The sequence below is a fragment of the Cuculus canorus genome, chromosome 5 (assembly GCF_017976375.1).
Source record: "Cuculus canorus isolate bCucCan1 chromosome 5, bCucCan1.pri, whole genome shotgun sequence".
NCBI lineage: Eukaryota > Metazoa > Chordata > Aves > Cuculiformes > Cuculidae > Cuculus > Cuculus canorus.
Window position 1 is genome coordinate 13,541,076 of NC_071405.1, and position 24,712 is coordinate 13,565,787.

General features: G+C 39.6%; 1 protein-coding gene across 7 annotated transcripts in view; it reads right to left on the reverse strand.

The window, feature by feature from the left end:
- Window positions 1–24,712, reverse strand: part of NAV2 (neuron navigator 2) — a 428,149-nt gene that overhangs the window by 94,639 nt on the left and 308,798 nt on the right. For all 7 annotated transcript variants that reach the window (XM_054067065.1, XM_054067064.1, XM_054067063.1 and 4 more), the window contains 4 exons: window positions 15,906–17,004; window positions 13,381–13,493; window positions 10,009–10,117; window positions 7,761–8,150 (listed from right to left, as the gene is read on the reverse strand). In XM_054067065.1, coding sequence (XP_053923040.1) covers window positions 7,761–8,150; window positions 10,009–10,117; window positions 13,381–13,493; window positions 15,906–17,004 — 1,711 coding nt within the window. The remainder of the gene's footprint in view (window positions 1–7,760; window positions 8,151–10,008; window positions 10,118–13,380; window positions 13,494–15,905; window positions 17,005–24,712) is intronic.

Genomic DNA, 24,712 nt, shown 5'->3' on the forward strand with positions numbered 1-24,712 from the left:
TTCCAAGGACAGTATAGCCTGTAAAGGACTTAGGTGTCTGGCTGCCACTATAGGTCAAACCTCATTTATGCCCCCGTATCTGTTCCCTCTAGGGAACTGGCTTCTCACAGAGCTTCTGAAGAAACCAGTTTCCTGTGGAATTAGCAGTCTTACATGTAGTTCAAGAGAACCTGTCAGTATGTAAGAGAAGAACATCAGACTGAAAGAAAGCACCTCTCACATCGCAGTATCCATCGCTGTTTCAAAGGAGACATTTCTAGTATATGATACTCTTTCCAACAGTCACTCAACCTGTCTGCCAAATGCACCTTAAGCTTAAACTCATCATCCTCTCAAGGAAGAAGCTTGCTCCACCATCATTTTTAAAACTCTTTCACAAATCTAGATGATGACAGGGATTAGGCACTGAAAAGCATCCATTTAAGGTAACTGGACTTTCAAAAGCCAGAGTTAGAATAAGATTATATTACTATTCATATTAAATATTCATACTAGTCATATTAAATATGACTACTATTTTATTTTCTCTTTGCTTGTCTTAATTTCTTCCCCTTTCTTTGGGCTGTTTATGAGAAGAAAGGACAGGTTAAAGCTTTACTTATTAGTCTTCATCTACCTTGGGGTTGAATGGCCCTTCAGAAATGAACAGAGCACTGTATCTCGGAGGAGAACTCTGGCTACAGCAATGAGACTTCAAATGCCAGTATTAACTATCAACAGTTGCCAAAAGCGAGCTTCAGACAAGCCAGGGGATTAACATACATACAAGAACATCACAAGACCTGAGAAAACTCATGGAAAGAGATTAGGACAGATCCTCCCAGATTGTGATCACAGAGGAATTCGGCCAGTGACTCATCAATGACTTTGCTAAGAGAAGTGAGGGCTTCATTACAGCATTAGCAGTCATTAGGATTAGAACAATTTTCCCTTTGTAACCAAATGACCAGTAAAGGCTTAACTATTTTTAAGAAGCAATCTTGATTAACTATATTTGTTGTCATTTCCCATATTCTTCCCAAATGATATCTTTAAATTTGAGCTGGTTTAGCTCAAAGTGGTGAGGCCATCGAGTCAGTCCTGAATTGTGTGACTTAGAGGCCTCGGATCAGGGCTGTGAGCACTGTCTGTACGTGGGAATTAGGCCATAGTAGGTGTTAAATCTGGGATCTACGCCAAAGCCCAATTCCACGTCCAGCATACCCAGGTTAAAGGTGATTAGCATAAAAATTAGTTGAAAAAATTGCTTCCTTCTGTGTCTGAGGGGATTAAAATCCATATTACTCATCTCACAGAAGAATTCATCGACCAGCTGGACTAACCTAACACTAATGCCAGGCTCAATGCTCTCCAGATGATGGAAAAGGGCATCAGGCAACCACCTTACAGGAGCTGGGCCAGCAGGCAGTGAAGCCCAAGTTGTTCATTATGCTGGAAGGTTCACGCATACAAAGGAGAGCAAATCACCACACAGCCATTGCATCATTTAGAATGAAGACGGACTAAGCCCTGTGGTTCCAATTCCTAAATGATTTCTGAAATCTACCCAGTCATGTGCTGATATAAAATGAATGATCCCACCCTGGAAGAAGACCCCAGACATGGTAATCTGTCAAAATGAGGTAGACAAGACTGGAAAACATGCAAGAGGTCAAATCCTTTCGGGTGCGCAAATGTCACTATGGACCCCAGTAAAACATAGGTGGGAACTCACGACTTGAGAGAACAACCACGACCGCCACCAAGGCTGCCAGACTGGAACAAGGAGAAGATCCACTAGAACCAGGCAGCTGTTCAGTGAGGTTCTCCATAGGTCAATTTTAATTGAAATGCCCAAATCCTTTCTCAGATCACAGAATATATATAATGTCATATAAATAAGCTATAGAAAAGTGATCCATTTTGCACTGTCCTCTTAGATTTTGTAGGAAGGGGAACGATGTGTTTCCAAAGAGCAGCAACAAGGGAGTACTGCTTTCCCACAGGATCTTAGCAGGGTCTGCAGCAGAAGAGGAGTTATTCCACAGCAATTTGCTACTCAGTCAAGCCTCCTCCTTCTCTGCAGATGATCCACACCGACAAAGTGTGTATGATTGCATCTCCCTCTGCTGGCTAGCCCCAGAGTGGGACTTTGTTTTGTCCTTTAGAACCCATCCTTTTGCTCAAATTAAGAAAAGGTGTTGGCACTGAAGCAGCAGTTCAAACACCGCTGAGGTGTTTATTACAGAAACAACCCCAGAGTGGGATAATAGCCATTACATGGTATTTTGGTAGGCATTAACAATAGGACAGTATCTACAAGCTAGCAAAAAAATACAATGCACCACAGATTGGGAGTTTGGTTTTGTCATAAACCTCCACATGACTTAAGGTGACCCTTTTTAGCAGTATACTGAATACAAAGCTTGATTCCAGCTGATCTCTAAGGTTATGACTTGTAAACCTAGGGTGTCTTATTATGCTGAATTCTACAGTGCAAGAAAAGTTATATGAGATTGTGTTATCTGAGATAGCATTTGTGATAAATCACCAAATATTGTTTTACTGATGGAAACGACAACAGAACTATTCCCAAACTGAGCGGAATATCCAAAGTAATATACAACATTTATAATTTTGAACATACATAAGTAATATTCTAATCATGTCTCCTGTAAAGATTGTTAAATACATTTCATAGAATCATAGAATGGTTTGGGTTGGAAGGGATCTAAAGATCATCCAGTTCCAAGCCCCCTGCCATAGGCAGGGACACCATCTTCTACTGGGTCAGGTTGCTCAAAGCCCCATCAAATGTGGCCTTGAACACCACCCACGACCTCTCTGGGCAACCTGTGCCAGTGCCTTACCATCATCTCTGTAAAAAATTTCTTCCTAACATCCTATCTAAATCTCTCCTCTTTCAGCTTAAAACTGTTGCCGCTCACCCTATCACTGCACTCCCCGATCAACAGCCACTCTACTGTTCTTGGAATAAAAATATTATTTTGATTTAAACACTGCCATATTTTTTTCTTTCCCTTCTCACAGCACCAGGATATCTATGACTAAATTGAAATGCTAGTTCTGATTCAGTTTCAATATAGTTTACTATGAAGTCAGAAATCAAGGTTTCCTATTATCATTTAATAAAATTTTGAGTTTGCTTGCCAGACCCCTTCATTATTTGTGCTAATTATCTATTTACCATATATAGTTAATATTCTGCAAAGCTGGAGATCAAAATGTATGAAGCCCGTCCTAGCAAGACAGAAGGCAGTTCAAATAAACATTGCTCAAACAGAGAAGAGAAATAAAATAAACCTCCTAACAATTCTTAGTCATGTTGAAGTGTTACAGCCATACAAGGAATGCAGTTTTTCCCATCCACTGTATTTAGATAAACTCTTATCACTAAAATCATACCATTTAAAGTGCAAGGTCCAGTAAAATGACTAACTCTAAGCATAAAGAAAAAAATACAGTCATAATCACCATGACAAAAAATAGGTCAGAAAAGACTAGAGTTAGCACTGAATCAATGAATCGGGTGAACAAGGATTAGCTTTTGCTTTCCAGCGGCCACACTACCTGGAGCAGCAACCATTCCTATTACAGTCAGCTTCGAAGGAAATGGTTTCTCTTAGCTACCGTTACCAAGAACAAGTTCTCATTAGCAGTAAATTGCATAATCCTGCTTTTCATTCTGTAAAGCCTAAGCCCAAGTAAAGGGCTGTTATGTCCCACAGGACCCTGACAGCTGGAAATAATGTGTCACTGTCTGATAAATAGTACTAAATCAACCAACTGAGCCACAAGAATCTGACAAGTATGAATTACACTATTCAAGATGCAATAAGATCAGTCCTCAATTTCAGCTCTTCTTTGCCTCCTAATAGATATAACTGCTGAATTTCAGCCTACAACAGAACCCTGTTTCTGTGATAGTTTTGGTCCTTGTTACTCAAGGGTGGACAGGCCTCTGCACCACAAATATGATTTTTCTGTCTAGGGCACAACACTTTTGTGTGGGTTTGATTGACCTGAGCAGAAGTAAGGATTAAGCCCCATTCCCCAACTCAGAGGGTCCTGCACCCCCTTTTAGCATCCTTTCATCAATGTTTCCAATTTACCTGCTTGAAGTGCTTGTAGAAAGATCCCCTGGGAGCATAAAGGCTTGAATAAACAAGAAGGAATCACAATCCCATGAGCATCGCACACACAAATACATTAAGAAGGTGTGGAAACTGATCTGGAATGGGAAGGTACTGGCCCCAAAGCAACAAATAAATGAGGAGGTTAATAAAATGGTAAAAAGTCTCAACACCCTCCTCCCCCAACAGCTGCTGCACCTGCAGAAATTGACTGCAGGGAGGAACTTAGCATAGAGCCCCTGAACACCATACACAGGCTGAGCCCATCTATGTTCACCTAATAGCCGAGGGAGCAGTTCACCTGCTAGGCTGGGGAAAGTGAGGGATGAGAGGGTCAATAGGTAACATTTATTAATGAGACACGCTTAAAAGAGTGAGCTGGGTGCAGCCTGGAGCCCAGCCTGGCACACAACAGACCCACAATCCACACATGGGGCTGCTTGCATCAGCCCTGCCTCCAAGTCCAGGCTCTAGGATAGGAAGAGCTGTCAAACCATCAGTTCTACATTTTGTTGGAATGTAGCTGGAACAGCCATGCTTCTGCAGAAGAAAAATTGTTTTGACAAGCTGTGTTTGTGGCCATCACAGCCATTTCCTGTGAAAATGTGACCAGTGCTAATCAGTACATCCACGTTGTTAATTCTGCATAGAAAACTGTACATTAGGGTAATGAAAACAGAGGTAGAAGATTAATTAAATTAAAAGAAAATAATTTTAAAAGGCCTTCCTGACCCACAGCTCTGTTGCTCCATTCCAAGGACAGATAAAAAGGAAATTATATCTCATTACAGAGAAGGGGGGGGAGGGTGGAAATGACAAAAAGAGGTAGGAATATGTTTGCTAGTAGCTAAAAGGAGACTGAAGTGGCCCAAACCTTCAAAACATACCCCCCAAAGACCTGTGAGAGCTAAGACCCCACCTGTAACAGTCTTCGGGGTGGGCAGGTGAGACAAGTTTGGGCTGTGAGGTGCTCTTTTCTGATGAGGCTCTGAAACCCCGAGCTCAGGCAGCCACTGAAGGAGGTTAGGTGGGTGCTTGCTCCCAGTCTGGCACTGAACCCAGTCCTGCTGCTTTGTCATTCGACTGATATTTTAACTCCCACAATAAGACCACTTCTTACCTTTGATCCACCCCCTGGAGACTTTCTTAGTTTAAGAGATATTTTCTGCTCATTTGGAAGAGATACTCTTTTCTAACCCTAGGAAAGCAATCCTGGTGTCTGCCAGAGCTCTGCTTGAGCAGCTTTATTAACGGAGGCCAAACGAAACTTCCCATGACCCAGTACATTTCAGAGAAAGTATCAGGATCACAGGGCTAAAATAGTTTATCTTGGCTATTAGATTTATTTTGGCTGCAACAAGTATTTTGGCTTCCTTCCCTATCAGTTTGCCAAGGAAAACACAGATCCAAGGTTTTCAGACGGCAGGATTGTAGCAATTCTGAAAAATGACAAAGTGAAACACATACCAGCTAAGAAAGAGCTATTCATGCTATAAATGCCCTCTTGTGCTGCTTTCTGCATCCTGTAGCTCAGCTTCTGGAAACATTGGTCCTGTTCACCCTAACACTTATCTCAGAGATTCATTCTGCACCAAGTCACATAGATACTTCCTTTACAAGCAAACTCTCGGATTTCTAAGCAGTGCAGTATTCCTTTCCCACAAAAACGTGCTATCCTATTTCTTTTGTTATTGGGAATAAACTGATATAGGGGATGATAAATCATTAAACAGGCCACCACATCTGTTCGTACTGAAGATGGCAAACCAGAATGATTAGGTGTCAGTGGGATTCACCAAAGATCCTCATTTATTATCTCTCTCCATTAATATTGGTATTGTATCCAATGCTGTTACTGCGAATCAGTACTGCATACTCCCTTTCTTGGGGAATCCCCACACAAAATTACTCTCTACATACTATTTAACCCTGACATTCCAGGGCTGCTTCCAGGAATTCGCTCTAAATGCCCACCAGTGCAGCAATGAGAAGACCTCTAAACCCCTCAGCCTCCAAACTGCCCACAACCTGGCAATGGAGTTGGGTCTTTCTGATGATGGATTGACCTACAATACAGATTCTGCCCTCAGAACTTAGTCAATGTCTACAACAGTGCTATATAAATCAATGAGCTAACTTACATTATTTAGTGTAATAGGCTTTTGTAGCTAAAGGCAAAGCATGTGAAAAAGCCAGACAGATTTCTCTGGAAATATCATTCATAAACTCAACAGCTTTCTTATTCTTTTCTCTTCCTCAACCTGAACCTTGTACACCAACCTAAGATTACAAAGGATGGAGCTGCTCCAGGATAGGAGCAGCAGAAGCCTAAGCTGACACAACTCTGCCAGGGGCCCTTCGCAGATTGTACTCCAGGTGTTTTATAGAAACCACAGCACTGCTCAAAACTTATTTTCCTCACTTCTAGACCAAAATTGCAGCCATGAGTTTGAATAAAAGTTGTAGTCCAGAGGAAAAGCAATAACTGTTACTACAATAAACATTGCATAATTCGAGTGTAAGTTGATTTGTCTGCGGAAAATACAAGGCGCTTCAGGCATACAACACATTATTTATTCAGCAACGGCTACTGATGCTTTACCTGAAATAGAATTTTATACTGTTTTTTTGCATCAGCTTCTTTACTGTATGCTTCCATTATGAAGAATTAAAAATAAAGTGTCTGACTTCTCAAAAAGGACAGTGTGAAAACACTCCAATATTCACAATGGACAGGGTTAATGAAGGTTGTCAGACTGCATAACTTAACTGGTTAAGTTGGTGACAAAGCAGCTGGATTCCAGTCTTCTAGATTGGTAAATCTTCCAAAAAAGCCAATTCTACAAGAAATGTCACTTACGAAAAAATAAGAGAAAAGCAAGGGATTTAAGATGGCCAGACAGGGAGAAGGCTGTCATGAAAATAAAAATGCCATTTACATCTCAATCAGTTTAAACATCTATCTGATGCTGATGTACTTGAGCTAAGGAAAAGACCACACTTTTTAAAAGGAATTGAAAACAAACATACTGACTTAAATAGTACCTTTGGAGAAAAGAACAAATGCTTTTTTCCAGTCAAGGCAGAGATAATATGTTGAAGGTAGACCTTGTTAGTAATTGTCTATCAGTTCCTATTTTTGCACACTAACTTGTTCTTTAGACTTTGCTTTGTGTGTATAACTATTTTACCCTGCACAGAGGTGTAAACCCATGTCCTTCCCGTGAACTGTGTTCCCTAAAAGTTCAGACAGCAAAAGGGTTTAGTAGTACAGCAAATGCCTCACTCTCCCCATCTTGTGGGCATAAATGAATGTTGCAGCACGTGTTTGACAAGGCCACAATGAACTCATGATGCAGTAAAACATTTCATCACGTGCATGAGTATCTTCATATAGAGGAACATTTTTGTACATGCATGTAAAACTTAAATCATGCACTTAAATCCCCCTGATTAAATTAACTGTGGTAATGAGCTGTCAGTCCAAATGCTTCTTAAAACCAGTAGAACATCTTTGTTATTGTTTTTTCTTTTATTTCTCCTAATAATCACAGGAATAAAGTGTCATTTAACACAACGCAAGAATCACAAACTATAGTATGTAAGAAGAAAAATAAAGACACTTACCCACTCGTGATGTCATCAGTTCTGATATTCTTGCCCAGCACATCCCCATCGCTCATGTAGCCAGTGGCATCCATGGTGATGCCTTCCAGATCAATTTCATCACTTCCCTTGTCTGAGATGTCCACGTGGCAGACGCTGTTACCGCGGGACGCTAGTTGCCTCCGCAAAGGTGCTGAATACATATAACGTCCTGACTCTGTATTGATGAAGCGGCTGGCATTCCCTCGTGGAGGATACCCATTTCCCATCGATGGAGCGTCGCCTGCCTGCAGGCGGGGGCTGGACTGCCCCAATCTCCACGATAAGGGGGTTGGTCGTCCTGTCAAGCTGAGGATGCTGCGGCCACTTATCTCAGTAGTGACATTGGTGTCAAATGTAGTTTCCAATGTGCTTAAGAAAAGAAATGCATTTCATTAAACACAGGCTTCTATACACTGCACCACGAGATTTCAGTTGATTATGAGACCTGGCATTCTGAATACTTCCAAGTTACAGACTAAATAATGGCGTTAACAGAATTTACCTGCTATAACGCCTTCAGAGAGTTAGGTCTATTCCTCCAACATTGTTCTTAAATAATGATACTCTTGCAGCCAGGCCACCAAACGTTCAACATATATGTGAGAAGGCTTAAGCAGGAACTTTTTAATGGATTACCCACAGTATCAAAGCATAACTTTTTCATCTGCAATCATACATCAATCCATTATACCATGGTTTTGGCACTCTAGGCAAGGGAGCAGGACAGTAAGCTGACTAAAGGAAAAAACAGCTGAAGGACTATTTTTCTAATACATTTTCTCTTTTTGGCTGCATTCCTGAAAGTCCTAATACTCTGGAAACACGTCCAGCACCAAATGGTAGCTTTCGTTATACTGAGGGAAGGATTAAATGTAAAAATTAAGAAAAGGCAAAACAGATTTATTTTTCTAAATATATTTTTTTATATATTGAGGGCTTGAATATATTTCTCAAAATATTTATTGTATTTATACAGAGCTCTGGTTACAGAAACATTTTAGGTCACAGCCTGTAAATACAGTTTTTGACAACTGTCAGCTATGTGAAATCCTCCGTTCTCCACATCTGAAACTGTGAATATGTTGCATCCCTTCCAACAGTTAATGCTAGTATGGTCTGAGAAAGCTGCAACCATTTTTCTCAGTAGTGACAGTGGTGTCAAAAGTATTTTCCAAGAAGCTTAAAATGTGTTTGATTAAATGTAGACTACTAATCAGAACCTTAAAAATGAGATTGCCACACCGTGAGATTTCAGGTTATGTGTAAAGATTGCAAGACCCTGCACTCTGAACACCTGCAGCTAACTCAGTTGCAGCTAATCCATAGCAACTTTTTACCCACATAAACTCCCCCTTCCCTTTCCTGCTCAACTAACACAGTGTTATTTCTTTTTAATCATGGATATTTGTTAAAATAAGCAGCACTTTACTATTCAGAATAGAACGCTACGTATACACTGCGAAAACCTCTGGTTGTAGTAATTAAGTCATAATAAGCTGTCACATAAATTGAAATTTGAAAAGAAAATTAGCATTTGGAGTTTATCTTTGCAAGCTCTACCTCAAAGCCAAAACACAAAGTATTCACAGGGCACTGAGCACTCAGTAGGACCCTGACCTCATTAGAGGCCAAGCAGTTTGTTCTGTCAAGCCGCCTGCTCGACACTGAAAAGATCTGAGTCACAGAATGTTTAAATGTAAAAACAGTCTTTGTTTATTCAGAACATATTTTAAATATTGCTGAAGATTTCCAAATGCTGCTTTACAAAGACAAAGCAATCATATACATGGATGAATAATAATATTAGAAAAATTTGTTTGTCCAAAGATTGGTCGGGAATTCAAGTTATGCATTTTATCAAGTGGGTCAAACACAGTTCACCTGCTTATTTAAACAAGATATCACACATGGGGGAGAGGCTTGTAATGCACTGAAGTTGTTCAAGAGTAAGATGAAGAAACATTTTAAACTGTAACCTATATTCAAACATCAGCTACCACATTTAACAAGCACTGATTACTCTCCACCTCTGATTCTACATACACCACCAATCGCTCATCGTAAACCCTCAAGAAACACTGAGCACAGTCTTTTAAAGACAAAAGGATCAGTATTTTCCACTGTCACTGTTAATCATTTTTCAAGGATGCTACCCAGCCAGATCTAAGACTTGGAAAGTAAGAGCACAATGATTTCCATTTACCTATCAACAAAGCCATTCCGTTACCTGTGAGTGACTTGGGTTCCCCGTAAACTGGACATGGTTTCCTCTAAGTTCTGTCGAAGATCAGCAATGTTTTTCACAGTTCGTAATCGCCGAGTTTCTGGATCCTCTCCTACAGGGAAAATAAACCATGAGAAACGATAAGGCAGAAAACAGCACAGAACTGAGCTGTTACCTCTGCCTCAATCTGCCACGAATGCATTTTTTCTGACTTTCTGTTATTTAACACTCCAAACTGATTACAATGCAGATACAATTCCCCTACGGCAGGCACCTGCTGCTGCTGCAGCCGGACTGAGAATGAGCTCTGTACTGTTAACTTTATTTCACAGGCTGCCTTTCCACCAGATGTTGCTGCATTGCCATTTCCCCATATGACCCAATTTAAATCCTGGTTAACTTTCAACCTCATTAAAAGATATACTCCATCAATACCACCCTTTCCATCTCATATATTGACACAATTAACATCAGCCCGACACAGCTAATTTCTCCAATGCTATATTTTTACTAGATCTTATTTTTCGCTTTTAAAATAGATCTCATTCTACAACAGCACCTTTCCAATAAACTACATTGTGTTGACTGGGTGCTCCATGCTGAGTGATGGTTGAAGTAAAATAGCAAAACCATTGGCTTGTCAACATCACGACACAGTTATCGTTACTTAAATGTGCTAGTCGACATGAAGTTGGGAGATGACTTTTGCTTTCCCTGGCACTTGGAAATGCTGTTCTCTAAATACTCTGTTCTAAAATGTGTTTATGTCCTCTTCTTTAATAAGAAGACATTATAAATGGAGATTTTATATACATTAAGAAAGTCCACCTAGTGCCTCAGCATAACTTTTTAAAATTAGTAATTTAATTAGTGCCTAACATAATTTATTTACTTGCTCTCAGCTGTCTATTAAGAAATGCTGTGGTCGCTAACTTTGCTGAGCTTTACATAGTTAAACCTTATAAGAGGCTGAAGAGAGAAGTGCATGTGTAGCAGTGCCAACACATTCTTTGTAAGCTGAATGCTGACACAGAAAGCCTCCAAAAAGGCATCACAAACCTTCTATTGGGCTCAGAAGGAAATGATTTCATTCTAGGGAGTTTACAGCTCACAACTAAAGAAAATACTAGGGCAAATTTCAAACACTTCAAATTCTGTATCCACCTTCTCTGCACAAGTGATGCATTCTTAAGCTGCCAGGATACTGATCATCCATGCGATTGTTAGTTTAGATGGCTATCTATACATTACACAACTCAAAAGCCTTAAGGAATAGATAAATAAACAGTTCTTGGGACTTTCCACATTCCTTGCTTTAAAATTCATGTTTCTGACAGACACCAGGCTGGTGGCATAGAAAAACCAAGGCACACCAGTCTTGCCTGCAAAGCAGCAGTAACATGAAGTACGCATCCGAGTGTAGTGTAGTCTCAACTACAAGGGAACTATCTAGGGAGGGGAAGACAGACTTTAATGTTTTTACAATCAGCAATAAAGGCTTAGGTAGCGTCCATGTTAGCAGGTTTTTTTTAAAGGGTCTCTGCTCCCTGGGAAATCATCTCCCTGATATAGAATTCACTTACGCCAAATGGTCAAACAATTATGAACTGGCTGGACTGGAAACAGCCGCCTAACAACACCGATTCCTTTAGCCAACAGGTCTCTGGGACAGAAAACATTTTCTACACTTATGGATCTACAAACTTTTGCAGTAAAGAACATAAAATATTTATAGCCTTTAGCCTAACAAAGGTCACAGTGCTCTTTTACAGTTCATTTCTCAAATAGATATGAAGGCAAACAGTAGATAACTTCACACACATGAGACTAGCTAAACCACTTTCTACTGAGATCACTTTTACACCTAAATTGATATCTAATTTTTACTTGAATGACATTCAGTTACTTAAATTCTAAGTATACTTAAAAGGCAGAGATTAGATAGTGCCACTAGAACTTAATTTTTAAATCACTTAGGTCTTCATAAACAGGCAGTATCACTAAACTACTCAGCTTCCATTTTCCCCTATCCATGCTCTCTATTGTTTTATGGTTTTTTTAAATCAAAAGCATTGATAGCTGGTATGTAGGGAAAGAAAAAATCTCTTCCTTATTTCCTGTAATTTATTTGGTTTAAAGGACCATTTTGTTCTGTTTGCTTCTCTTCCCCTAAGGCTCTTTTATAGGCTGACGCTGTCTGTGAGGTTTGGTTGCACACAGCTGGGGTTTGCATCTCCACTCTTTGAAGCTGTCAGCTGCCTTCCATTTTTAGGTCCCAAAACTTACACATTCTACTTGAACAATCATCTGTGTTTACATAACACCTGCCATTGAAGACTTACGACCTCTTGCAATCTATAAATGCTTCTCAGTTTACAGGCTGAAATACATCTAGGCTAGGCAATATGATGTTTAAAAGCTAACACTGAAAGAGTTTAAGCAGGTGGACATTCTGCATTTCTTACTTTGAACTAGCTCTCATATTCAAGCAGGAATTCTCAAAGATTTTACCATTTATTTGCCTTTTAAATATTTAACCCACCTATGTATAACTCAGGCAAAAAGATACGCTCATTTATACATTTCTGTAGCCCACTTCCTCACCAATGACTCTGCCTCTTGGCTTCGCCACCAGTATAGGCACACACAGGTATGAACACAGCATTGACAGAATACATAATGCAGTATGAAATTAATCCAACTCTGAAACCTCTAGCCACAGAATTTTGCCAAGCAGAAGAATTGGTTCAAAAGTCACTTTAAACTGTAGGACATAAGGACTAAGTAGATGAAAAAAACTGAGATCCACTACTGATAGCGCAATAGTATGCAATAAGCAAAGTCATAGACATTGCTGAAATTGGAATACAAGACTTGGCTATGACTTTAAAACCACATTTTGGATCTTTAGTAGAATATAATTGCTAAAAATTGCTTTGTTATATTGATAAGCTTAAAACCAGTAGCTATTTATCATAAACTTCTTACAGTAACAAGAATTCTACATAAACATGTGAAGTACTTTTGCATTTAGACCAGCATTCTAATGACAATCAGGTTCAGCCTCTGTATGCTGGACACAGTAAAGTGAAGCTGGATTTTGGTCTTTTATTAAGTACTCATAATTCCTAATGAATTTCAATAAATCTGGGGGACATGCGATTGTGTAGAACTTGAGCATCTAGTATTCACATTATTGACACGTGGTTTCCATTGCTGAAGAGCTGAAAGAATATTGTAACTAACAAGAAGTAAAGCATTAGGAATAAAAATAAATTAAATCCCCCTCAAAGAGGGAGCTTCTGACTTCAAACTTGTTTTAACCCATTCTTATTTAACCAGATCACAATCAATAAGTCATACTGTAAGACATACCTGAGAGGTCTTCGAGAGTAGGCTGTCCAGTTTTGACATAAAGAGCAGAATCCATGCTGACCCCTCCTGTGCTGGCCTCGGCTGTCACGTTCCCTTCATTGTCTGTCTGTGATCTAGAAGGCAAAACCAAACAGAGATGTGCTGTCACTCTCCATCAAAAGTATTTCAAGTATAGCAACCAGGCAATTGCACCTGCCACCAGACACTCTGGCCCTCTCTCCAGAACAGACCAGCAGACTGATTTTACATAATTTATTAGTCCCATGTTGAATTATGTCCTAGAAATGGAAACAAGCACTCAGCTGTGAAAAATAAAAAATTCATAGTCAAAGATAGGCTTCACAGCTCTTCAGACAGGGTCTGAAGACACTTAGGTTTCCACCTAAATTTTAATCATCTGTAACATCAGTCTAACATCTAATCTGATCCTCTCTAGTGAAGTCCGTATTGCAGAAATCTAAAGCAGGTAGTGCATGGTGACACATTACACTCCTAGTTTCCCTTCAATAAATAGCAGCGTCACTCGTTTGTACGTGAAAACAAATGACTGTGTAAAACCAATTTCCAACTCTAATCTATTGTCTCACATTGTGGCTGTCAGGTGAGGTCCTAAGAATCTATTGCCAGATTTGAGTACTATTATCTTGACTCATTTCATTTTAGCAGTTGCACTGTGTTTTACTCGTAGAGCCTCATCAACAAGCAGCTGGAATTTCTGTCCAAAGGGTGAGTGCTGTGCAAAAGTGAAAACACACAGAGGCATTGCTATTACAATATTCTAAATTTTAGTTGGACTTATATGAAATGTAGAACAATGTATCATGTCTTTTGCTTGAAAAAAAATATAATTAAATCTATAGGCAGCTGAACTGTTTAAAGTAAGCTTAACTGATAGCAGAAAAAAACCTGACTGCTGCTGTAATGCATTATCAAGTGCATTTTGCAGACTCAAAAAGGTGTCTGGATAGTAAATGTATAGTAATGCTGTATGTTTGCCTTGCAAATCAATACAACTTGACTTTTCTGTTTCTTTAAGACAGCAAGACTATAGAGTTCAACCTTTTTCCTCCACCGCTGTTAAGTAAAGGTTATTTTTTTTTCAATTTCTCAGCATTTTCTCCAGCTGCCAATAGGTAGTTTCGTTACTGTTTTTTGTAAAAAGTCAAATCAATACTGCTTAGGGTTTTATCAGTATGTTCGGATTATAGGAAACATGGATTTCATCTGCTTTTACACTTTAGATAATGATTTCTATATCCAAACTAAGACGAATACCAAGTAGAGTGCTTTTTACTTATCTTTTGATAGGACATTGTCGCAATCAACTTAAAAACCCAAAGCGTCATGAATGCATTTTTGTGCGTTATGAGGAATAAACAACAATACAATCAGTCTGCAATCACAATTTTCTATTAAATTATGGATTAAAATAGTATAAACTGCACTGGCAATTTTTAACTCAAAACAAGTCCCCAAAAATTCCTAGCAGTAGATCCACCTTCAGCCAAAGACACAGCAATAACACTGATGTATTTAGACATAGTAAGACTGAAAAATGATAGGGAAGTGGAACGAAGATGACCAGAGAGTGGGAACAGCATCTCTGCATGTGAAAACTGAACAGGTTAAGACACCTGAGCCTAAAAAAGACACATCTTCAGGGAGGGAAGGATATTATAAAGGTCTCTCAAATCATAAGCAGTAAGAAGCAAATCATGAGCAGCAAGATGATGCTGAAGACAAAACACCCACTTGCATTCTCTTCCTATGAAATAATCAAGCATTGTCAAAGGAAACGAGGAGATGGCTGTCAAAACCTAAAATCCCACCATCTGACTCAGAAATTTCTTGCACCATGGTCAAGCTCGGGAGCATGCCTTTAGGAAGCTTTGTTATTGATTTCCCTCTTATTACGCTTCCCTACGTATCCTCTATTGCTGTTGTCAAGCAGAAGATGTCGCACTAGATGAAGGTTAGTTGTGAACCCATATCGCTGCTCTCATGCTTATCTAATTCAGGGTAAATGCATGGAACAGTAGACTGTGCTTGGCCTCACCTACACTAAGGATTTTTATTTTTACTTTATTACAATTTCCCATTACTGCTTACAGTGAGGCAGCTCCACCGTGGATAGCCACAACTAAAGATAGTGCGTATATGTCATAAATTGGCATTGCTACAACTTTTAGAGCTATGATGCATTAAACAAACCTAATCCACACAGTATAAAAAAAGACAAGAGCAGTACCTGATCAAGAAGGTGTTAGCATTCTCAGCTTAATTGTTAATAGGGTTGGATACAATTATGCACCCTCCTATCTATTGCAACTTCTTATACATCTTAATGTGACAGCCTTCAATCATTTTTTTTTTTCAGTGCTTAAACTGCCTACTCTTAAAGCAAGCAACTTTTACACAATGCGGCATTCATCCTGCTGCCTTGCCCCCCTGAAAAGGGTGTCCACAATGAATCTTTCTATCTAAGTGTCATGTTCAAAATGGTCCATTGGAGAAGTTCACTGTACCTGTACATGAAGGGAGCTACCGTGGCCGTGTTCGGGTGGCTGTATTGCTGTTGGGGATGAGGTAGCTGAACACTCACAGTATTGCTCCCTGTGGTGTGTGTTGTTGCGGCAGGTCCGTTGACAGCGTGGCTGCTGCTGCTGTTGTTGAGGCCTCCGACGCCTTTTCCTTCTGAAGAGGCTAGGCTGGATGAGGAGCTGGAATGCCTGCTGTCCAGCTGAGACTTCTGATGAGAGAGCCCCGAGCCAGCTTTCCCGCTGCGGCTTCTCTCGCCTTCCTTTGCAGGAACGGGGGCACTTGAGGATTTCCCTGTGGTGTTTTTCATTCCTGGTTTTGGTATTCCACTGTGCGAAGGGGCAGAGACCTCCTTCTTGGCACTATTCAGCTTTCCTCCTTTAGGGATAAAGCTTGCGATCTTGGAGGACTTTTTTGGCATCTCTGTTATTGCTAGTGGTGTCTGTTCTTCTTTTGGTTCCTCTTTCAGGTCCAGCTTTTCAGTGATAGATGTTCGCTTTGCAATATCTTTACTTTTATCCTTCTCTTTCTCTTTCTGTTTCTCTTTATCCTTCTCATTACCCTTTGGAGAACTTTTCTTATTAGTTAGTGCCCGGCTAAAAGTCCTTTGTGCAATACCCTTGAGTGCAATTTTGGGACTACTGGACATTGATCCCGGATTGTTCACATTCTGGTTCGTGGCATCAATTTCTTCGCTTTCCTCAAAGCTGAGAAGCATCTCTAGCTTTTCACAACTGTTGTCCTGAGATCCCGGACACTCAAGCGTTGTCCCTCCTGCTTTGGAGCCTCCTTTGCTATTGAAGAGTTTTAGTTTTTCAAGCATGGATTTTTGACCGTTGGGAGTTGTTTTGGCGATTTCCGACGGTGGCTTTGGAGGCTCCAATACAGGCTGCTTTACGGATAACATGGAAGACGTAGCTGTGTGCTTAGCACTAAGGGACTTGCTGCGCCAAGGTTTAATAGCAGAGCTGGGCTGTGGGATGGCTGATGAGTTATTGCAACTAACAGTACTGCTGCAGCTTTGAATTGAGGATGAGCCATTTTCATTCATTCCTGTGGGCTGGGAGGCTATACTGTCTGCAAGCTCTGGAAAAAAAGAAGGAAAAACAACCCAAAAATACAACACGGTAGTACCTGATATTATAGCTAGTCTGAGATTCTTTCTGTAATGAAACATTAGGAATTTCACACTAGTAGCGTTAAAAAGGTAGACACATATCACTATTTTCAACATCAGTAACCCTTAAAGAAAATAAAAGCCAGTTTTCTTTTCCTACCCAGAACAGCAATGAGCTCCTACTATGTAATTTAAGTTTACTTCCCATTTCAAGGAAAAAAAAAAAAGAATCGCCTTCCAATTCAAACCAAAATGTGTTTTGCAATGTGTTCTCCCTTATTAAGTCCATAATACTTTTTCATTAGCAAAAACACAGCTCTATTTTCTAACTGAGGGTTTCCTCTGCTTTTGGCAAAATATCTGCTGTCCAAGTTCAATTCTGAGAAAAACCTCAAATGTATAAAAAATGCAGAGTAAGGAAAAAATTAAAACTTAAATTCTTTCAGTTACTGGGGGTGTGAGATCTTCATAAGCAAAAGGTAGAAGAAAACTCCATGTAGAAAAACAAAACCAACTGCATCCTTATGCAATGAACCTAAATTAAGTATTACCACATATCTTAATCCAGCTGTAAGAGAAATGTGGCAGTAACTGAATAGCCCTCCACCCTCAAAGAAAGCAAAACTTGTTTTTATTTACTTCCTTTTAATGTTATTTGTTCTTGTTAAGAAATTTGTTCAGAGCTTAAAGAGAGCTTGAAAAATCACACTCACCTACCAGTGGCCACTTCTCCTCTGAAGTTTCTCTTTGCAGAGTTGCCTTTCTGGAGACGTTACTCTCTCAATTATCACAAATATGTTTTCTGTTAAACTCCTCATGTTTCCAATTAACTTTTGTCATCTATGTCTGTTCGCCTGCCCAGCAGCCTGCTGGGGATTAACGGCTCTTACCTATATTTCCCTGCCCTCTAGCAATAAAGTAAACTGTGTACAGAGCTGCATTTTTTTAATTCAAAAATCAACAGCAGTTGAGAGTGTGCGTTTTCGGCAGCAGGAGCAGCCCTGTGAATTCAGCCCTGTAAATGAGCAGCCACTGCAACCACACAGGGACTGTTTTACTTCACTTTCAGCTGCTCAGTGAAGATACGGCTCTGTTAACCTCCCTCCTCTGATCCAAACCAGATCTACTAAAGATTTAAAGCACATACATCTTCCTGACTTAGCACAGAATCAGGTTTCTAAGAGTATTAGAGACTTCTTAATAATAAGCTCAGTCATTTCACGTGGTTATGGATGAAGTGGGATAGCAGGAATTAATGATACTTTAAAAAAAATCACTGAAGTCAGAAGATTGCCAGGACTGTGTTATTAACCAATAGCTGTTATACTGGCTGGTCTTGCTAGTCCTTTTCCTATGGCAAATTACCCACAGGGAGCTCGAAGGAGGCAAGAGCCAGATTACAAACACAGAAAGGAATCATACTTGTTTTAAGCTGACTTCCAGGTCATTACTCCTGTTTTACTTTAGTACAGAGGGAAAAATCAAGCCACCAAATGTTCCAAACCACAATGCCACCTGGTCCTCTAGTTGCTTTGCTCAAGTCTGCTAAATTCAACCACATGGGTTAAGGAGGACTGAAGAAGTGACAGCGTAGGAGTAGCAGTGACTCATACTGCAAGGGGAAGTAGCGACCAACCACCACCGTCCCCTGCCTGCAGACAGGAGAAAGGCAGGAAGGTCACAAGTACTTCGGAAGCTGTCGGAAATGTTACTCTCTCTGCTTTCAAAACCTGTGCAGCACTGCTTTCTCCATCATGCCTCTTACCATACACCACTGCTTTATTACTATTTTTATTTCCTGAAGTCCTCCTATCATCAAAATCTACTTCCCATTGCAGCACCGCACCATTCTTCCTTTGTAAACCCAGAACAAGCAAGCCTTGGTCTCAGCCTCCCTCCCACAGAAGATGCCCAGCAACATAATGAAAGTTTCATGAAAACAGCAATTGTGCTTCATTTACAATTAATTTATTTAGTTGCATTTTAAAAAATAGCTATTTCCCTTCTCAATATTGGGATACTCCTATAGAGACCGGAGACTCACCGTAGTTTCACCAAGTTCCTAATCCAAATGCATCCTGGCCCAATGATGCTAAAAAGAATTTCAGTGCAAAGCATACTCATGCTCACAAATCATCAGACTTGTCTGTGATTCAGGAAGATGTCCAGGATGATTTTACTACAGGGTCATGTGGTGAATTTACCGTACTAATCAATAAGGGCAGGGAACCCTTTACTTTCCCAGAAAAACTTAGGTGCAAGGAGTAACGAGACTGGGACAATAAGAGGGTGACATAGAAAATTACTGGTAAGAGATGTGTTCACAAAGCACTGCTTGTTGCTTTATATACCTATAGGCAAGCCCATAAGAAGTGGAGAAGAGCTGGTTGCACACTCGGACACGGCAACACAAACCCAGCACAGGGTAAAACCCTGCTGAGTTTGAGCACGCAGTCAACTGTACAGACTTGGAAAAGAAATCTGCATTCCTCTCCAAAATATCTTCACCAACAGTTGGAAAAAATACAAGCAATACGTGTATCAGTATGAATGAAGTCATCCTGCATTCACCATAACTCAGAGCCTACACTGAGTCCTTGCATGAGCTGCGACCCACAAGCTGAAGCTGGAGAAGAGTCACAGGAATACTAGGCTGTGGTCCATAACATAGCTGTAAAGTCTGACTCCAACCCAAACACTGAGTTAGCTGTGAACACACTGCAGATCAGCTGTGGGAGTGGAAACCAGAGGCAACCCACATCAAAACAGGGTTCCTACCAGCTCGACAATGTTTTCCTGGAAGTTAATGGAAGGTGTCAGTTCATTTGGGACGTCAACTTCATCCTAATAGCCCAGGTGACAGTTCTAGTCCATGGACTTTTGGGGAAAAAGTTTTGCATGGATTAAGTGAAACAGCTCATTTTCCCAATACAAAAGCATGTTTCAAATTTATTTCCTTACAAAATCCAGGACTTTTAAATTTCTCTTTTCTTTCTATGTTTTCAGGATTTTTTTAATTTTATTTTTTTGAATTCTGTTTGGTCACTGAACTAAATCTACTTTTTTTCAAATTGTTTGTTTTTAAACACAGCGTACACTTTGTCTTCAAGTCTCCCACGTGCATGTTCCTTTTCGGAACTTCACTGTGCTTCTTGCTGCCAATGGTGTAGGATGAGTACAATGTAAATCCATTTACAGAGTTGCTTCTAATTTACAGACAAATGAGAGAATTCAGAATTAGAATAACAATACTATGATCATAACATTTAAAGAAACAAATAGATTTGGATGCTAATGTGATTTTCAGAGTTTCTACCTAACATTTTCCAGCAAGTGAATTCTGTGAGTGTTGGATGCTGCACATCCAATATGAAAAAAGAAAGTCTTAAAAACATACACATTAAGCTTTAGGAAAGGAGAGGAGATATTTTCTTGCACAAGTACAGTGGATTTTGATTCATACTCAGGTCAAATACAGTGAAACTGGAAATTCAAAGTCCTCAGGTTTTTGTTGCATTGGACCATGCAAAGTTAATGCAAGAAAGAAAACGTTCATGATAAAACACATTCATGAAAAATGGCCTTGGCTTAAGGAAACTTCAGCCTTTTAAAGATTGTTTCTTTCTTGCAAACAAGTCTGCTGGCTCTTTTACTTCTCAGACCAATCTTGGTAAATGGAAGGGTTTCTGCTGCCAGAATGTAGATTCAAATGCTAGGTTTCCTAATGAAGCACTAACATCAATACATGGATAACACATCAGCATGCAAAGGGGAAAGTTTTATTCAGCGTAGCATAGGCCCTTCTTTCATGAAAAGGAGAGGAGGTTTCATGCATTTGATTAATAAGCTTATTATTTCCCATGTGTTCCTTTGTGAGGGAGATATTTTCTTTCTTCAGCAACCTGCATTAACTAAAACTGACTATAAAAGAAATGTTTTCAAAACCAAGCTACAGTCCACAATAAATAATGATCGCTCTCCTCTTTTCAAAGTCAAATCTTGGCCTGAAATCTATTTTGTTCCTAGCGTTCCTGTTCAAAGATGTTGGTGGTCTACTTCCAGTGCCAACACGCACTGTAGCATGGGTAAATCTGATTTCGGCTGTTCCTGCAAAGCCTTAACTCATCTGCAAACCTACCCATTTGTAATGAAAAAAAAAAAGTCTAAAGGCTTATGATTTAATTCTTCCACTGAAGTCTTTGAGAGTTTACGTTATAATAAGGTCAGGAGAAAATATATGCAATTTCTCATCATTTGTCATGTTCACGCTAAGCAAGCGGACTTTGATTTGCTATAACTGAAAACTTTCAAAAACAATCACTATAAGCATGAAAGGCAACACAAAGACAAAAGATGTTCTCACAGTTACGTCTCCTTAGGAGGTCAAGAACTTAACAGTATTTGTATTCATTTTAGAATGTTTAAGCTGTCATTTTTTATTTCACAGCTATGGGAAAAAATAAGAAGTTCTCATGAAGAGAAATATCCTTTAGTCCAGCCCTCAGATTAGATAACCAAGTTAAAAGCAAATGCATAACAAAATTCTAATTTAGGAAGTAAAAGCAGTTTTGCTCTATGACATTATAGCGTCAGAACTGCAGAAACCACTGTACCAGTTTCATCGTTTCCCCTCTAGAAGATTAACTTGTGAGTCTTGACACCTCCCCCATCCACCCACCACAAGACTGTCCTTCAAAGTACTATAAGTAAAGAGCCCTACAGAGAAAAGCTTTTTAGCTGAGCTACTCTCTTCTTCAGTAACGATTTATCATGCTCGGCAACCCCCTGAAGTATGGAAATGCCTGTATTTCTGCCAGAAGTAGACTATAACAAAGAAAAAAACCCACAATCTTTCCATAAACCAACCACGAACAGGTAGAGCAGAACGTTCTCAACAAGAGCAATCTGGCACACAGCCCTTCCTCAAAATAAGCACAGCTTCTGGCCCAACGAAGTTTCTATTTCATTGGCAGTGCTTTGGCCGAAGAGAATCAAAGCTGGGTGGAAGGGACTGGCTGATTTAGCAGCTCTTGGTGGGCAAGAGGAATGGCCTCTTCCTGCAAGATTACTGAAGCCTTAGGTTGTTCTCCTCTACTATTAGACCACAATAAACAGCAACAAAATCATGTTCTTAAAGAAGAAATTGCCAGATAGAGAAACTGCATAACCTCAGAGAAGCCTAGGTAGGAAACATTTTGCTTTGCTGAGGACAAAAACTTCACCGGGCCAAGCAGAAGTGGTTCCTTCAACTTCCATCTCCCTGTTTTCTCTTTAGGAGTGACTTAATGTGTTGTAACACACGACAAAAATTACCTTTACTCCCTGATATTTTTTTTCTTTCTATCCTATCTACTTCTTCAAGCTCAGTGTTGTAAACTCTGTAGCTTCAATAGGAGTTCCATGTATTCACAGAAATGTTGTGCCTCTGGAAAACCCATACCAAAGCCCCTGGATATTGCAGTAACTCAATTTCCACATTTCTGTAAAGTCCCCTTCGTTCACACAGAGTTCCAGTATATGAAACAACAGTTCTGCTGTTGACTGGTCTCCATTGCCAAGCCTCAGCATTTTTGTTGAGGTGAAGGGGAAATAAAACTGGAGCACAGGCGATCCTTTCCTCATTGTCTTGACATAACCAACTAAGACACTTGAATTCCTTGTTGTTTTTGTTTAGTTACTGTAAAATTCAAAATGCTGTCCACATGACTGCCTAAGAAAGAGGTTGGAGGGACCTCTATCGACCACATACTGGTTAGATGATCATAAAAATAATGAAACACATTTACTATGCCATTCAAAACTAGTCACGCTCTCCATTTAATACTAGACAAATACCATTCTTGTTCATCGCTCTCCATTTTCTTCTCATCAGTTGTACAATCAAATCCCCCAAGATTTCCCATAACAGAGTTATTAAAAAATATTAATGAATTCCAGGCAGCAAGCTATTGGAGTCTTTCACTGATGTTATACGTAGCTGGCGTGGACAATAACCACACTTAGCAGCCTAACATATCTCTCCTACAGGTAGGTTGTATGGAATATGCCATATACACATTAGTGGTCTGAGAACTGTACTTAGGGAATATAGATTCTTGAGGTATATTTGGTTATGGGCAAGGAACAGGCAAGAGGCTCAGTAGAGAAGTCACAAATGGAAGGGACCAGGGATGCTAGATGATGCTTTTACCCAGGGAGTGGAAGCTTCTGCAGGTGTGGTAGAAACGTGCTGGCTTTTACTGAACTCTGCTGTTTGCCTTCCAATGATTTAATAGTGAACCTTTGTTTCCATGGCTGCTCTTCTGGCACAATCCACCCAGCAATAAATTTACAAAAAATTGTAAATATTTATTTTAAAAGGAAACCTCTAGGAACTGTAAAGGCCATGAAATGCTGGGCCAGCTCTTCAGCTGGTATAGATTAGCATGGTTCTGCTGTCTTCAATGCAGCTATGCAGATATACTCTGGGCAAGAAGCTGCTTCTCGACATTACATTTTACTTCAAAGTTCAAGATTTTCAGACTCATGAACTGTACAGTTAACAAATTGTCACTGGCTAATTTTTTTTTAGGTTTTTAATCCAAACCCCCCTTCATTTAAATACTTTTTTTGCCTTGTTTTAGATATTCCTAAAGCTTCTACCAACTATGGCAAAGTTCTGCGGTCTTGTAAAGTTCCAATTCAGCCACGACTAATCCTTCGACCATCCTCTGTTTAGATAAAAGAGGACATATTTCTAAATGCCAAATTCAGCCAGTTGAACAGTTGTAAAACTAAGCACAAATATTACTTACTGTATACACTTATCTTGTCCTATAAACGTGCCATACTGCTTGCTACGTTCTGACAGTTTTTAAGCTGTTTTATGGGCACACGTCCAACATAAATGTGTCACTAAAGATTCACCACGATGAGCCAATCTTTCAAAAAAATATATTCAATTAGAAAAGTGAAAGGATGCAAGCAATACCCAAGTAAATATATATATACAGAGATATCTATCTCAATTGCCCAAAGAGGAGTATTTTGTTTGATGCTAATGTCCCTCATGAGGGTTGACTTATGACATAAGTCAGTAACCTTCTGTTTGAGAAATATAGAGGCATTAATACATTTGGTAAACTGAAGAAACAGACTGAGTCAATAGATTACATTCATTGAAGTTGACTGAAAAGTTCTATGCTTAGAAAGGAGAAACTGAATGCCTAAATATAAAACATCAAATAGAAGTTACAATAGACCACAACTGCACACCTCTATAATATGACACTAAGGAAACACTAACATCATTCAGCAATGCATTATGAGTATCATATATAAGACAGAGAACATAAATATCCATCCTACTTGGCACTAGAGTAACGCATCAGGTGGAATGTTGTGTCCAGCCCCAGCACCCCTCTAGAAGAGATTGACAAACTGGAAAGAGACCAGAAGAGATCATCAAGACACGTAAGAGATTTATCACAAAGAACCTATGAGAAGAAGGTTTAAATAGTAGAGATGGTTTGGTCTGTAAGGGAGAAGGCTGAGGGGAGACATTGTAAGCCTTCAAATATATGAAGACTTATAGGACAGAGATCAAGGTAGAGCAACAATATGTGATTAATCCTTAGCCAAGCTTAATCCTGGGTTTCTTTTTTTTTAAAAAAAGCTAGGCTTAGGACCAAATAGATC